Here is a 17,267-nt window from a genome sequence, read left to right on the forward strand (position 1 = left end):
CAGTGTTTGCCTGCTGGCCTTTGCCCGCTTACACGACGACAGCACGGTGTGTCGTATGTGTGTCCCGGGACGTTAGGGGAACTAATCTATTCTTAATTCGGATTTTTTTTGTGTTCAGCAAATGTTTTTATTTTACAGGGTCCGGACGCCGTGAAGGTGGCTACTGAAAGGTGATTTTGTTCGTTCCGCGTGGATTACGTGCTGCCTAGCGTGAAGCCGCAGACAACCTAACGCTTCAGTTATAAAATGGATGTTTTTTAACGATTTAATCTCTGCCACAGAGAGACTGACAGTCACATCCATTTAAATAGTTTACACACAACATGATGTCCATAAGCACGTGTTACAGGGCAGAATTCTGTCTGTTCGAGCTTTTTTTTTTAAAAAAACATAACGTTGATAAACAACTATAATTTTATAAACACGCATCTCATCTTTTTTCTGACTGTCGTTCTGCAAGTTATTACAGCACTGAAAAATAAATAATATCAGTCTCGAAATAATGCGCTGGACCGGAGTATATTTCTATTTATATGAATGGAAATTTTATATACTGTATATGTATTTTTTAAAAAAAGGCAATCCTTTGCGCTTCCTCCTCATCTCTGCCGGGACTCGAACCCGGAGCCTCTGGATTAGAAGTCCAGCGCGCTATTCCATTGCGCCACAGAGACTGAGCCAACTGGATCCCCGCGAAACACCTCGATACACTGTGATGTATTAGCATCCTTCAGCATCAGGACCACTTTGCTGGGAAACAGGCGCCATTTTGGCTCAAAGCGTGACAGCGCCAAGCGCGGCTGAACTATGCAGGGCCTGGAGCCAACATGGCGGCCGCCAGCCTGCAGTTTCCCGACTGCAACATGGAATGCGCCGTTCCCTAGCGCTGTAGAGCAGGCTGAGATGGGGGTTGGGACTGCTGACAGCAACAAAGGCGATAATTTACCGGGACGTGTTCGGAGCCCGTTAAACACGACGGGCTCTGTCGTATCTGTCGGATATGGCGGAGAAGTCCGTGAGGACGGGTATCTGAGAGGTACAGACTGTCGGGGTTTAGGGTTTTTTCTCGGTTCGGTTCGTCGTTGTCAGAGCCGCCGTGGCGAGAGATGCGGTTGCCCGGACAACAGCAGAGCCCTTCCGGCGTCTCAGCATCGGAACCGGTACCGTCTCCTCACCGCAGGGAGAGATAAACGGAGTTTTCCGAGGCAGCGCTCAGCTAATTTAGGCATTGATGTGTAAATATTTTGTGTCTGTTTAGGAATTGATTTGATGGTAAAAACAAAGGACTTTCGTTTTTCAGTACGGACGAACGAAATCACGTTTAGGAATTTAAACACGACGTTGCGCTGCCGAATGTAAACTAGGAGTGTTTTTATATGTTTTTTGAGACGTATTATAAAGTCTTTACACGTAGAAAGGATACTTCTAATTTTAGTCAGACACAGGGTCGGACGAGGAACAACTCCAGTTTTACATTCGTGGCTTCCTTAATAGGACAATATATAATAATAACCATAAATATTCCATTTTAGCGTCATATTTCCTTTTTTGTGTGGCTCAATCTGCAATTTTCTCGACATCTCCTTGAACCGGGTTTTCGCGTGTGGTGACGACGTGCTGGTGCTCACCGAGACAGCAGGGCCGGTTGCCGCAGCAACCACCCTGAATGAAGTATTCTGCTGCAGGGTATCGCAGCAGCGCCTCCTACCGGGCACGGCACGCAGGCCCTTCCGCTGGGACGGCCGGGGAGCCGCACTCCGGCGTGCCCCAAAGGTCGCTCGCTGTTCCGTTTCCTATCCCTCGCTTCTGATTCCATCTCCGTCCTTGGGGACCTCAGCGAGCTCGTTAGTGGCTTTAATCGGACCGATTTAACTGGCGTTCCTGGGTGCTTGGGCGCTGGTGCTGTGAAGAGACGTGGAAAACCCGGAGAAAGACTGAATCCCCCCCTCCAGGACCAGGAATGGACACCCCTGCTCCTCAGATTTGGTGCAATTTCTCCATCCTTCCATTTTCTAGCCCCTTCATCCAATTCAGGGCCACAGGGCGGCCAGTCTATCCTGGCAAGCAAAGGGCGCAAGGGGCAGGGTACACTCTGGATGGGATGCCAGTCCAGCACTGGGCAGAGAGGCACAGACACAAACACACTCACACCAGGGTCAGTTTTTTTTTTTCCCCCAGTAGCTAATTAACCTGCCAGCGTGTCTCTGGACTGTGGGAGGAAACCGGAGCACCAGGAGCAAACCCATGAGAACACGGAGAGAACAGTGCTCAGTGCTGCAGTGCCACTCACAAGCTATTTATGACCGAACAGTGTGGAGCTCTGGTTTGTTGAATGAGGCAACTTTAAAGATCATTAGGTACCAAACTCCATAAAGGACGAGAGCTTCGTCAACGGAAGCAGATTCATTTCCGTATCGATCAGTTATGTGCCGGAGTGCCCAATTGCGAGGATGCAGGTGACCAGATTGGGCCTCTGTAGGAGCTGTAGACGCGTTTTCGTCCCGGGGAGTCAAACTCTGCTCCCAGTGGGGCTGCAGCTGAGGTGGCAGGCCTGGTCCAGGAGGGGGCGCTGTGCCTGCAGGATTCAAGGCACCGGCCAGCTGGCCAGCCGTGCTCCGATTTTCTGTTCCTCCTGAGCTCTCGCGTCATTGCATTGAGAATTTCATTAGCTGCAGGATTGTGAGGTTTTTAAGACGCGAATGAATGTCGTGTGGAAAAAATCCTGTGGGTGTCTCATTCACGAACTCCAGCCATTAGGCTCCTTGTTTAATGGACTCCTCAGGTTGGACCAACAACCCTCCCAGAACTCAATCTGATCCCCCTGCTCTTCTCAGTTCAAGGGGTTCCCCAGTCCTGGACCTGTACAACCCCCTCCACCATGCACACCAGCTGATGTCCGTCATACCATAGGTATCACATATCATATATCATATATCATATATCATATGTCTCTGATACATATATCACATATACTTTATATCACAATATTAATGTTCTTAATTTAACTAACCGCAGTTGCGAAATCCAGTTCCACTGCCACCACACAGCCGTTTGAGAAAGAAAACAACTGCCTCTTGACATGCTGCTGCACAATGAGAAAAGGCCACACAATTTGGAACGCTAATCAGGCGGCTGTTGTTTTACCGTTTCACGGCCGGCATGTAAAACAAACGAGACTGTGGCCCAGTCGGGGGTCCTGATGCCCCAGTATAGTGACGGGGACACTCTACTGTAAAAAAAAGGCGCCGTCCTTCGGATGAGATGTAAAACCAAGGTCCTGACTCTCTGTGGTCATTAAAAATCCCAGGGCGTCTCTCGAAAAGAGTAGGGGTGTCACCCTGGTGTCCTGGCCAAATTTCCCCCCTGGTCTTTACCCATCATGGCCTCCTAAGAACCCCCCTCTCTGAACTGGCTTCATCACTCTGCTCTCCTCCCCACTGAGAGCTGCTGTGTGTGAGCAGACTGGAGCTTCATCCAGGTGGGGGGACACACTGGTGGGGGTGGAGGGGATCCCCCTGACCTGTGAAGAGCTCTGAGTGGAGAGTCCAGAAGGGTGCTATAGAAGTGTAAAGGAAGGATTATTGTGTAACATTTATGATATATTAATACATATATACTAGTATGTTATTAATATTAACATCATAATATAATAAACACAATATATAAAAAATAACATAATAATGAATATTATTATATATATTAATACTGTTGCACATTCTGGGGAACAGGATTCAGCAGGTTCTCCAGGAGGTGCGACCCTGCGGATCACTGCCCGGGACCTGCCTGCTGGATCCCACGCCGGTGGCGATCAGATTCCGACCCGGCCGCGGGGGGGGTGGGGGAACGGACGACCAGAAGCAGAAGCAGCAGCTAGACAGATGTGTATCCGTAGACAACGCTCTCCATGGCGGCGGGAGCACAATCGCTCTGCACATGGGAGACGTATCGTTATCCCTCTCACTGGCCATCGGACTAGACTTCAGTCCAGCTGTTTCCAGCACTGCTCTTGGACACACACACACACACACACACACACACACACACACACACACACACTGGGGTTTATTCCATCTGAGCCCCCAGTAATAATACACCGCAGAGCTGGCTGAACTTGAAACTATTTTATGCCGGAGGTGCTTGTAGGGGAACTGTGGTCCCAATGCATGGTGGCTCTCTAGCTCAGGATCTGAGCCTGTGGCTGAAGGTTGCTGGTTCAAATCCTGCGTCTGGCAGAGGAATCCTACTCTGTTGGGTCCCTGAGCAAGGCCCTTCACCCCAACTGCTCCAGGGGTGCTGTATAAATGGCTGACCCTGCACCCAGACCCCCAGCTTCTCTCCCTGTCTGTGTGTCTCATGGAGAGCGAGCTGGGGTCTGTGAAAAGACAAATTCCTAATGCAACAGATTGTATATGGCCAATAAAGTGATCTTATCTGATCTTTTCTCAGACTGGTTACTAAAGCTCGGTAACAGAATAAATTCAGCAACAGCATTGAAACATTTTACAAATTTTGAATTAAGCACGAATGGTGGGCTTTGTGAAAGCACTGTAAGTCGTCATGTTGTCGCAAACTTGCATTCGAGTTTCCACCAATTGTGACGTGAAGCAGCCCTTCCTGCTCACTAGTCCCTGTGCTGTGATGTACGAGTGGATAAGTACAGGCAGAGTTCACAAGTAGTATTTGTCGGTAAACCTGTCTTGAAGTCAAGAGCACTATTTCTATGGGGTTAAAAGAGACTTCTTCACAAGCCTGCTCGTTTGCAGAGGCACAGGGCTGCTACACCTTACCGGAGTTTTTGTGGCCCTGTTCTGAATCGCAGCACATGGCACCATTCAGGTCTGGAAACTTCTTCTATTTTGTGATGCAAGTGGGAGGTTTTAAAAGTCACTGTGAACGTCTGAGTTTCACTGTGGTTTGAAATGCGCTCTTCAATGCCGATTCTTTCTAACCCCAAAATATAAAAAATAGCTTGGCAGGTAGCTTAAAATCTCCAGCATCTTGAGTAAGAAAAGACGGAAAAAATATATCCCCAAAGGTCTGATCTAACTTGGTGGCTTAATTAAGGATCTGTTAAAGTCTGGAGTTCAGCCTCACTGACTCCAGCAGGCGTGTGGTGGAACCTCGGGTCTGAAAGACTAATGAAGCCAGTTTTCAGTGCTTGCGGTTTTGTCCAAGGACAGACTATTTTCACAAACAAACACGAGGCAATCCATCCATCTTCTAACTGCTCCCTCCAATTCAGAATCCAAGGGGAGTTGGGGCCTATCTTGGCAAACAACGGGGACAGGGCAGGGTAGGGTAGGCCCGGGACAGGACCAGTCACCTTCGCAGGACAGACACACAAGACAGGCACACTCACACCAGCTTTCCCACACCAGCCTGCCTCTGGACCGTGGGAGAAAACCAGAGCACCCAGAAGAAACCCACATGGACACAAGGAGAACATGCAAACTCCACACAGATGGCAATCGAACCTGGTCATTCAGGACGACTGGAAGAGCCAGTCGAAACTCCGGCTCAGGCGACCCAGTGGTTCAGTGGCGGTCTCGTTTAAGTCAAGATCTCAGCCACAAGTGCGTTTGGGGAACCCCTTACACTGCACCCCTATGCACTGGGGGTCTCCAGCCCAGCTCCCGTAGAGCCCCCAGCCAACAGGTGTGCACATGGGTCCCCCTAAGCCAGGACTGGAAACTCCTGCACTACAGCAGAGCAGGAGTTTCCTGTTCAGAGCATAAAGGCACCTACTTCCAGATTCAGAGACAATTTCTTCCTGCAAGATGTCAGATTGATTAACTCCTGCAGCACCGACACAGATATTTTTAGGTGCACACTGCTTGTGCTGTCTTGTATTTAAGTTGTGTTACTTGACTTTGTTGCTGGTGCTGCTGCTGCTCTGTGTTTATGTTTTAGCGTTTCCTTAATGTCTTTGTACCGGATCATACATGCAGATAAGCATGTCATCGCACCCCTGTGTATGAGAAACGAACTGAACTGGACAGAACAATGATCTACTGAAAGCTCACAATTATTCTTGATCTAGATCTCGATTTCGTAGTGGTGTTGTGACCACATGAACCAATCAAATCTGTAAATCTGGCACAAGTCTGGTCCTGAAAGATCCTGTCACATGTATTCCTATTGCTCCCATTAAATTCCCATTACTCACCTCTTATTCCCATTACTGACTCACTCGTTATTCCCATTACTCACCACACACCTGCCTTTAAGCCCCTCCCCTCTCAGCCAAACGTAACAAACAGCCATCAGACACGAAAAGGAACTGATCTAAAACAGATCAAACCTTCATCAATCATCTGAACCGAGACAACAACTTTAAAAAAAGCCCCATACAAATCAGTGTACATGGACGACACCGTGTTTATATATATTTATTTATTAACACTTGAAGTGCGGAAGTGCTCTTACAAAGAAAGCGAAACGAAACTGGGTTCCGGGCTCAAGCGAAACGAAGTCCAGGCGGGAGTCTTGCGGGAACGGACGCTGTCCCCGAATCGGCCTCGCTGGCGCCACCTACAGGGCGGCGAGGGCGAACGAGGACAGGAGGGACAGCAGGATCACAGCGTAGCCGGAACGGTAGACTTCGGGGATCCGGAAGCCCTTTCCTATATCCCACATCTGAAGAGAACGGACCAAGGGGTTTGAAGACACTGAGGGAATCTGCTCTAACTCGGAGATCCCCCAACCCTGGACCCATTTCACTCATTAATCCCATTACTCACCTGTTATTCCCATTCCTCACTCATTAATCCCATTACTCACCTGTTATCCCCATTCCTCACTCATTAATCCCATTACTCACCTGTTATTCTCATTACTCACCACATGCCAGCCTTTCAACATGCAGTCCCTCCCCTCCCAGCCAAACATAACAAACAGCCATCAGAAAAGTAAAGGCACGGATTTAAAACAGATCACTTATTAGCCTCATTCCTCAACCATTACACACCTGTAATCCCCATTATTCACCACACAGCTGCCTTTAAACGCACAGCCCCACCCCTTAAAGGTCACCTGTTTTTAGAGACTGGCCACACCTGTAGGCTACTGATGAATCAAGCAAGAGATCTGTTCAATGGAGAGAACTGAGGACCTCAAGGGCTGAAAGGGATCACTGAATCACTTCATTTAACAAATCACCCATCTAACTGATCAAAATGGAATTATTGGTGATTGGTTATTTAAAGGGCTGGAGTTCTGGAGCTGGATATAGCTGGAGCTATACCAGGGAGAGAAGACCTCTGCACCAGCTTAATCCCTGGATAATGCATATTTGTGAATAAATCACCAGCAAGCAGCACTGACCCGGAAAAGTCTGAACCTGAAAGCTCCCACAGCTGGAAGCTGCTCAGAAACTTAAAACCAGAGCTGTGCAGTCCTGGTCCAGCAGGGGGCACTGTGTCAGCAGGGTAACTAGGTCTATAAAGCAAGCTGGGGAGCAGCTGTTAAACTGGTCCAGTTAAGCCAGTTGGTTGTGCCTGTCAACGAAAAAACGAAACAAAACAAAACAGCACGGGCTCTCCAGAACCTGAGCTGGACACCCCTGACGTAAACCAATTAAGCCATTAATGAATCTTATTAAGACCTCATCAGTGCAAACAGCAGGAAATTAAACCTGCAGTGTTTGTGGCACCATTCTCAACACTCCCATGTAGTGTGGAAAGCACACACTCTTCATTTGCTCTCATCGATACTTAAGTAGCCAAACAAATAATCATTACTTCATCCTCGGCTTTTGTGGAGTCAATATCGAAAGAGTACTTGCATTCCTTAATGGTGTTATTTACCCGAAGCTGGGGAGGAGGTTGACTGTAACTTCCATTTCCCTGTTTATAAATACTGCTCAGCAGCCCAGAACTCTGCAAGGATCTTTTTTAGCTTCCCCTCTTCACCCTCACATCTGTCTCCCTCGCTCATTCCTCGTGAGTGAAATGATCATTACAGCGGTGATCTCCGACCAGAACTGTCATTTCCTCAGCCATCGGAGTTAAAGCCAAATTAGGAAGTGAGCTACTACTTCATATTCATCAGCTCTATTCATCTGTGTGAGAATTTGACCAAACTGCTGAACTACAACGTGGCCCGGCGTCGAAATCAAGAATAAGATTCCAAGATTCTCGGCTGCTATTTCCTGTCTCCTGTCACACCGCCGCGTTTTCGTGATCAAGGCCGAAGCAGCTGCTCAGTCTCGTTCTGCTCATCACTGGTTTCAGCTTTTACTCCCTGGCAGGCATTATTAATCGATTAAAGTGAACTGCGATGTGAAACATGACCAGAACAGTGCCAAATAAAATCTCATCCTTTGAATGGTTGGCTGCGTACAACATTGAGGCCAATTCCCGATCTCCTGCGGCTGATAACGTCTCTGTTGCCCCCACACGGACTCTCCCACTCAACATGGTCTGACGCAACCACAGTCAAGCATCAGGTCCTGGTCTTTGGGGACTCACCAGGTGGCGGATGCCGTTGAACGTGTGATAGGCGACGGGGAATGCCAGGGTGAACTTGGCGGAGTAAATAAGTGCCGGTCCCAAGGACAGCGAGCGAACCACTTCCAGGTTAGAGGCGAAGTCTCCTGGCAAGACCAGCGCGGAGAGGGCAAACAGAGAGATGCCTGGGAAGGGAAGGGGAAGCTCCTGATGAGAACACTTAATGTGAATTTCTGACTCTCTTTTCCCTTATCCCTGCCCTGTTCCCCGTCCAAGATAAGATCAAATCACTTTATTGGCCCTATACAATCTCTTGCATTAGGAATTTGTGTTTTTGCAGACCCCAGCTTGCTCTCCATGAGACACATAGACTGGGAGAGAAGCTGGGGGTCAGAGCGCAGGGTCAAGCATTGTACGGCGCCCCTGGAGCAGCTGGGGTTAAGGGCCTTGCTCAGGGGCCCAACGGAGTAGGATTCCTCTGCCGGCTGCAGGATAAGAACCGGCAACCTTCCAGCCACAGGCACAGATCCTGAGCCCAGAGTCACCGCACCGAGTCCATCTCGGGAGAAATCAAAAGAAGATCACAGGTTGTGCTCAAAAGATTCCTCCCATTATGTTCTATGGGTAGAACATAATGCAGACAGCACCCCAAGAAATGAGCCCAGGGCCCCAGCAATGCTCACCACTGCGCCACTGTGCCTCCCGTCACCACGGTTTCGGGACTTTTTTTGCAAGACTGCAACGTTAGACGGAGAGAAGCCAGCGGACAGGCCGTACCTGAGCTCAGGGCGACCCCGGTCCCTCGATGGGAGATCGACATCATCATCGGAATGGACCAGCTGCAACGGGGCGGAACAAAGAGGGCCACTGCTGAGAACAACCCGACCATTCCCGCCCACCCCTTCCTCCTGTCCCAACGGGAGAAGTGACGGATTTTGGCCAGGCATCCCTGCGGCCACACAACCCCTCGCGCAGGACTGACCCACAAGAACCGACGCGCTCCGGTCACCAAGCAGCCGGCTCGCAGGAACGCTACTACCGCGCAAGGAGGACGGGATTTTGCTTCGCCGATGCCGATTTTAACACCTCTTTCGTGTCCACCCTGGAGGGGTCAGTCGGCGTGTCTGCAGCAGGGCTGTCCAGTCCTGGTCCCGGAGGGGTCAGTCAGCGTGTCTGCAGCAGGGCTGTCCATTCCTGGTCCTGGAGGGGTCAGTCAGCGTGCCTGCAGCAGGGCTGTCCAGTCCTGGTCCTGGAGGGGTCAGTCAGTGTGCCTGCAGCAGGGCTGTCCAGTCCTGGTCCTGGAGGGGTCAGTCAGTGTGCCTGCAGCAGGGCTGTCCAGTCCTGGTCCTGGAGGGGTCAGTCAGTGTGTCTGCAGCAGGGCTGTCCATTCCTGGTCCTGGAGGGGTCAGTCAGTGTGTCTGCAGCAGGGCTGTCCATTCCTGGTCCTCAAGAGGGTCAGTTAGTGTGTCTGCAGCAGGACTGTCCAGTCCTGGTCCCGGAGGGGTCAGTCAGCGTGTCTGCAGCAGGGCTGTCCAGTCCTGGTCCCGGAGGGGTCAGTCGGCGTGTCTGCAGCAGGGCTGTCCAGTCCTGGTCCCGGAGGGGTCAGTCAGTGTGTCTGCAGCAGGGCTGTCCAGTCCTGGTCCCGGAGGGGTCATTCGGCGTGTCTGCAGCAGGGCTGTCCAGTCCTGGTCCCGGAGGGGTCAGTCGGTGTGTCTGCAGCAGGGCTGTCCAGTCCTGGTCCTGGAGGGGTCAGTCGGTGTGTCTGCAGCAGGGCTGTCCAGTCCTGGGGTGCAAGGAATCGATGGGGGGTGGGGGTGTGGCGATGGCCTACCTGTAGATGCTGATGTGGGGCGACAGGGGTCGCTTCAGACGGGCGTTCTTGTCCCAGAACTTGCTCGTATCCTCCTTGGTGCTGGTGCCCATGGGGACGGCACTGGGATGGCAGAAGAAACGCAGGGAAAAAAAACAATACGCAATAAGCTGTTGTTACAGCTCCTACAGATTCGATCTTTTCCCTGCTGCCCCCCCTCCCCCGTCATCACCCGTCACCTGCCTCCGCGCCACCCTCGATCAGAGACGGCTCACGGGAGAAACCCGACCTCCTGGGAATCGCAAGGCAGCTCTATCTCTCCATGGAGGCCGAACTAGAAGAACCGAGGAATCCATCGGCACGCAAGGCGTGCTGTTGGAACGGAACGGCGGCCGACAGTGTAACACAGCCCCGCGTTCCCTCTCCCGGTTCGGAACAGGGCGGGTCTTTCGGCGTCTGTGTCACTGGAGCCACAGGGCGTGTGCCTCTGAGACACGCGCACTCCTAGCGGTCGTCTGCGTGTCGTTAAAGGGGAACCGCGGTGCTGTGTGTGTGTGTTTCGGGGTGAGGAAGAATCAGCACTGAAGAGCGCATTTCTAACCACAGTGAAAGTCAAACGGACACCGTGACTTGTAAAACCTCCCCTTCGCAGCACAGAATAGACTCAATTCCCGGGTACGAGCAGCGCCGTGTTCTGGGATTCAGAACGAGGCAACCAAACTTCCCGTGAGGGGAAGCAGCCCTATCACACCGTAAACAAGCGGGCTTGTGAACACACCTCTCTAAATCCAGCAGAGATATGACTCCGATTTCGAGAGGGTCCTGCCGGGAGATAACGCTTTTACTCGTTTCCTCGGCCTGCAGCTCACGTTGGAGACTCTCTGCAGTGAAACGCCTGCGGGTCGGGCAGCACCGAATCGCTCGTCCATCGCGGTGACTAGTGAGCAGGAAGGGCCGCTGCATGTCACAGTTTGGCGACGTGTTGTAGCCCTGTGACACTGTAATCAAACGGGCTTGTGAACACATCTCTTTTAATCCAACAGAAATATCGCTCTCGACTTCGAGGCGGTTTTGCCGACAAATACACCTTACTTGTTAACTCAGCCTGCAGACCATGTTGGAAACTTCCTGTGGTGCGATATCTGCTGCACACCCTGGACTTATTTGCTCATTCATCACGTTACAATAGTGATCACGGTGACTAGTGAGCTGGAAGGGCTGTTTCACGTCACGATTTGTGGGAACTCTCGCTCTCGCCTGTGGTGAGGCCAGGGGTCTGCAGCAACATAGCGACTCGCAGTACTTTCACAAAGTTCACGATTTAGCGCTTCATTCGCAAATTGTTTACATTTTTGGCATACCGTGGATAAATTCATTGTGTCACGGACATTTAATGCCCGGTCTGAGAAACTGGGACCGCAGTTCCTCTTTAATACAAGGAGAGCCGCAGGACAACGTCAAAGAGCTGCGTGCAGTGCAGCACACACGGGGATTGTGGGAAGGGAAGCAGGACTGTAGATGACGGTCCCCTTCGCCTCTCGCCGTCTCCCTGCAGGAGGGGAGCCGAGACCTTCTGCTCCGACAAGACTGGCGTCGGTCACGTGCTGCGGGCCGACACGCGTGCCCCTCGCGGGACTGCGGGACCGCCACGGCGAAGCTGGGCCAACTCTGCGGAGCAGATGGCCGACTGACCCAGATTCGTGAGCAGGCTGCCTCGGGGATGGTGGGGGAAGGGGGCGACAGCTGCCTTGCCTCTATCTGCCAACCTACGAGAGAGGTTCCCGGACTTGCCGAACGCCGCTGTGTGATGGGCAGGCCGGTGTCTGTTTGGGGGGAAGGGGAGTTGGGGAGAGGAGACGAACTCATCCCCAGCTGAACCCCGGAGGCCCGGCAGCAGGTTGCTGGAACTTGAAGATTGTTTCATGTAAGAACACGGGTGTGCGTGCGACTGGGAGTACATCAGCTCTCGACACCTTCTCTCCGCCAAGATCTCACTCCCCAAAACAACGTGCAAAAATCCTTCCAATGGCTTGGTTTAGCAACGGACGTTTACACCCACTTAGCAAGTGGACCCACCAGGCCAACAGAACAATTCAAAGTCTTGATCCGATCAAGACCAAGTTAGACCAAGTGCTGTCCAGTCCTGGTCTTGGAGGGGTCAGTGTGTCTGCAGCAGGGCTGTCCAGTCCTGGTCCTGGAGGGGTCGGTCAGTGTCTGCAGCAGGGCTGTCCAGTCCTGGTCCCGGAAGAGTCAGTCAGTGTGTCTGCAGCAGGGCTGTCCAGTCCTGTTCCTGGAGGGGTCAGTGTGTGTCTGCAGCAGGGCTGTCCAGTCCTGGTCCTGGAGGTGTCAGTGTGTCTGCAGCAGGGCTGTCCAGTCCTGGTCCTGGAGGGGTCAGTCAGCGTGTCTGCAGCAGGGCTGTCCAGTCCTGGTCCTGGAGGGGTCAGTCAGTGTGTCTGCAGCAGGGCTGTCCAGTCCTGGTCCTGGAGGTGTCAGTCAGTGTGTCTGCAGCAGGGCTGTCCAGTCCTGGTCCTGGAGGGGTCAGTCGGTGTGTCTGCAGCAGGGCTGTCCAGTCCTGGTCCCGGAGGGGTCAGTCAGTGTGTCTGCAGCAGGGCTGTCCAGTCCTGGTCCTGGAGGGGTCAGTCAGTGTGTCTGCAGCAGGGCTGTCCAGTCCTGGTCCTGGAGGGGTCAGTCAGTGTGTCTGCAGCAGGGCTGTCCAGTCCTGGTCCTGGCCGTTCAGCATGTCTGCAGGTCAAGGTATCTTTAAAGCAGTTGGAGACGGAGCAGCTGGGACTGGCTGTTTAATTGGTCCTGATTTAGCTCGTTAAGAACCGAGCAGGAGTGGAAACTAGCAGACGCCCGCTGACCCCTCCAGGACCAGGACCGGACAGGCCTGGGTAAGACAGCGGCCAGGCACTTGGAGAGCATGCCGGAGATCAACAGGGCGCTTACTGTCTGTACACCACACACGCCTGTGTCCTGGAGAGCACTGCCGGACGGAGCATCGACCTGCAAGAGAAGGGAAACACGAGAAACTTGCTGGAGATGCAGTGTGGCTCCAAGACGACAGCGAGAGGAAGCCTTTCAACATCCCCCACTGTAACGATCTGAGACTGGGACACTGAATTACTGCAACAGCATTCAGCAGCTACATCCCCCTGCAGCTCCCAGCTGGCAGCCCCACTGGAGCCCAGCAGTGTGAGTCTGGTCAGTACCTGGAGGGGAGACTCCTGGGAAAGCTGAGGCTGCTGCTGGAAGAGGTGTTAGTGGGGCCAGCAGGAGGCGCTCACCCTGCGGACTGTGGGGGTCCTAATGCCCCAGTATAGTGACTGGGACACTAGACTGTAAAATAGGCACCGTCCTTTGGATGACACATAAAACCAAGACACCAGGGTAACACCCCGACTCTTTTCGAGAGACGCCCTGCAATTTTTAATGACCACAGAGAGTCAGGACCTCAGTTTTACGTCTCATCCAAAGCACGGCGCTTTTATTTACAGTAGAGTGTCCCCGTCACTATACTAAACTATACACTCACACCTCTCTCAGCAGCAGCCTCAGCTTTCCCAGGAGTCTCCCCTCCAGGTACTGGCCAGGCTCACACTGCTGAGCTCCAGTGGGGCTGCCAGTGCTGAGCTGGAGGGGGATGTAGCTGCTAAATCCTTGAGAGAGACCTTCAAGCAGGGAGCTGCGTCAGCAGGCGTAGGCTGCAAAGGAACAAGTGAAGGTTTATTCCGCGCTGAAAAGAAAAGCAAATCAGGCACCTGAAGAAGGCTCCACAGCTGAAACATCGTGTCTCTTTTCTTTTCAGCGTGGAATAAACCTTCACTTGTTCCTTGAGAGAGGTCGCCTCTCCTTGACATTAACATACAACGGAGGCTTGCTTGCTGTGGCTACAGTTGCACGCCTGGAACAGAGTCGGGATCACACGGGAGAACTATGGGGAAGGGGTTTAAGTGGGACCGGCAGAGGACAGCCCATCCCCTCCTCAACGGGACACGCTAGTTTTGGGGGTACCGGTGTTCTCCGCAGGGAACCGATCTGGGGGGTTCATTTCATTGCTCTGCAGGGCCACTGGGCCAGTCGGAGTGAAGTCCCTCAGTTCAAGGGGACATCAGGGGCGTCTCGCCCGGGGGTTGAACCCGTGCCCCTCCGGTCCAGGGCCGTAATCGCTCCTCCGAGCTGGTGTCCGGAGAGCGACTCAAGACTCATAACCGGTCAAAGTTCACCAGACACTACGACTGCTGTCACCTGTGCATCATCTGAGGGCTGTTCATCTCCGCTGCTTTCGCCACGTATCTAAGGAACTAGCAATCAGAGCGGCTCTTTGTGTTTCACAACTTCACCAAAGATATATATTTTAAAAAATGTCACAGAGTGTAAATGCATTCATTCTTTCTACAAGATGATTGGTTCATGAGTGACTAAATCAAACAGTTGTGCTTACTAACTAAAAAGCGACACGATCACCGGTGCTGCGAACGGCAAAGCAAAGCGCCTGGGAGAGGTTTCAGAGCAGAGGGAGGCCGAAACGCTCGCCGGCTTTTGCGCAGCTCGCCCAGCAAACACACACACACACAGATTAAAAACCGCCGAGAAACAAACCAGGTTATGCCACTGACCTTAACAGCAGCGCCATCTTGGCGAGTCTGGAAAACAGGACGTTGCGTCACATTCTCTTCCTGTTGAAGTCCCGTCAACCCGAGCTACTGCCGGGAACATTTCTCCAAAATGTCAATTGAGTTGTAACCCTTATGTGCGAGTTTCTCATAAAATATAAGCAAATTTTAAAATAAAATACGAATGATTTTTTTTCTAAATTACTGTAGCGCAACGGACGCCATCTTTGTCAGGGATGTTTTTCTCCACCCCCACCTCCGCGGTACTGTACTTTACGGCACGGCACTTCGTATCTCGCCGCTCCGTTTCTGCCAGGCAACAAAAGGCACTAGTTCTCTGCGGGGCCGGGCCCTCTTGACAATCCCCCATTGAGCGCAGCACCCGCACTCTGAAACGCGCTGTTTTGCGGAATGTGTCGGGGGCCCTGTGTTATCTGATCGCCGCCGAACAATGGCGCTCCACATGTGTCTCGCATAGCGCCGCCGACCCACACGGCCAGCTGCCCAGCTGACCGGGGGGCCTGTGTCCCACCCCCCCGTGGTATTTCGCCACTCGTGTTTACCAGCGCGCCGGGGCGGACAGGACAGTACAGTCCAGTCCAGGGCACGGTGTGTGTGTGTGAGAGAGAGGGGTCCGACAGAGGAGAGATTCGGCGCACGAACAAACGGCGCCTGTGTCGGGCTGAGCGCATCCAATGCACTGAGTGTCTTGTATCGGGGAAGGGGGTTACCCAGAAAGATGTGACTGAGAGACCCTACATTTTGGCCTGTTATCCCCGGACTGCGCAGTGGACTCGCAACCCACCACAGATCAGCAGGCACTTTCTCTAAATCTATCTGGAAACGCACTGCTCTGTCTGAGCCATTTGGCTCCGACATGCTGGAAAGCTGAAAACAATTCCCGTTGGGAAAAAAAGGTCGATGAGGGGTAAAGATCTGTACACCACAGTTCATCCCTAATAATAATAATAATAATAATAATAATAATAAAGCAAAGTATAAAAAATGTGTTTTAACATCAAGAACAGGGGAACTTCTTTACACAACAGGTTGCAGGGGTATGGAACAGGCAGCCTGGTCATGGTGTTGTAGCCGGTACTCAGACTTAATTCGGACTCTTTGTTTTCGGCTCTGTAAGTGTCCTCTTATGAAGGGGGTGCTGTCCAACCAGTGCGCCTGCTTCTTAAGTAAATTCCACCCATCCATTTTCTGACCACTTTATCCAGTACAGGGTCAGGGTGGAACCTTTCCCAGCAAGCAACGAGCACAAGGCGGGGTACACCCTGGATGGGACGCAGACACACTGGGGCCCATTTTCCCAGAAGCCAGTTCTGGGAAACCTACCAGCAGTTTGTTCCACACTCCCACCACCCTCTGTGTAAAGATGTACACCTGTCCGGACTGGGGGGCTCTCATCCAGCTGTGTCTTGAAATAATCCAGTTATTCGATTGATTTAAGGGTTCAGGCCTGTGAGTAGGAGCTCCTGTTGGGTGGGTAGGGGTCCCCAACATCAGGACAGGGAGCCATTGTGGGCTGTCGTCATCGGTTACAGACCTGCAGGCTTTGTTGTCATTTCTCGTGTTGTCCTGGCACCGCTCTCCTGCATGACCTGATCGTGTCTTTCTCCCCCATGTAGCACCTTACCGCTCTGGGCACAATCGGGTCTCTTTTCAGACCACTACCGCCGTTGGTCACCTTCTCCCTATTGTAGCTGTGGAATGTAATCCATAGCTTTTCAAGCAAGCACCGTCAATGAAAAACCATCGAGGAAACTTCGAAGTGATTTGTGACACTGTTGGGGTGGGACGCACACGGCCTTTCAAACTTTTAATTTCCTTTCGAGCTCAATTCGATTTTTTTTTTTGCACATTTGCGACGCCGCAGTTTTGCCTGTTAGTGACACCTGATGACCAAAAACCAGTGTAAACTAGTGGTCCCACCCAGAGGTCTGATATTCATACATCTTTACATCCCAAAGATTCTCCTGAACATGTGGCATTGGCTCTGAATGTAAAGACAGATGGACAGATACTGTAGATATACTGTACAGACACTGTAGATAGATACTGTAGATATACTGTACTGACACTGTAGATAGATACTGTAGATATACACTGTAGATACACCGACACTGTAAATAGTTATACAGTTACTACAGAGAGACACTGTATATAGTTATCCAGTTACTGTAGTTGCTGTAGATATACAGATACTTAGGCAGATATAAGGACAGATACTGTGGATAGTTATCCAGTTACTGTAGATATACAGATACTTAGATATATAGACAGATACTATAGATAATCATACAGTTACTGTAGATATACAGATACTTCTATATATAAACAGATACTATAGATAGTTATACAGTTACTGTGGATATACATAAAGAT

General features: G+C 51.6%; 1 protein-coding gene and 1 non-coding gene across 2 annotated transcripts; both read right to left on the minus strand.

Moving 5' to 3' along the window:
* Positions 1-600: 600 nt before the first annotated feature.
* On the minus strand, positions 601-674 carry trnar-ucu (transfer RNA arginine (anticodon UCU)). The gene has a single exon. It is a non-coding gene; the product is annotated as a tRNA-Arg (tRNA).
* A 5,702-nt stretch (positions 675-6,376) lies between these two features.
* Positions 6,377-15,326, minus strand: sdhc (succinate dehydrogenase complex, subunit C, integral membrane protein). The gene is made up of 6 exons (XM_069188468.1): positions 14,877-15,326; positions 13,207-13,263; positions 10,279-10,380; positions 9,225-9,286; positions 8,469-8,632; positions 6,377-6,636 (listed from the first exon to the last, which is right to left on the minus strand). The coding sequence occupies exons 1-6, from the start codon at positions 14,891-14,893 to the stop codon at positions 6,532-6,534; spliced, it is 507 nt and encodes a 168-aa protein (XP_069044569.1). The 5' UTR covers positions 14,894-15,326; the 3' UTR covers positions 6,377-6,531.
* Between the last annotated feature and the right edge of the window lie 1,941 nt (positions 15,327-17,267).

The sequence above is a fragment of the Lepisosteus oculatus genome, chromosome 4, assembly GCF_040954835.1.
Source record: "Lepisosteus oculatus isolate fLepOcu1 chromosome 4, fLepOcu1.hap2, whole genome shotgun sequence".
Classification (NCBI taxonomy): Eukaryota; Metazoa; Chordata; class Actinopteri; order Semionotiformes; family Lepisosteidae; genus Lepisosteus; species Lepisosteus oculatus.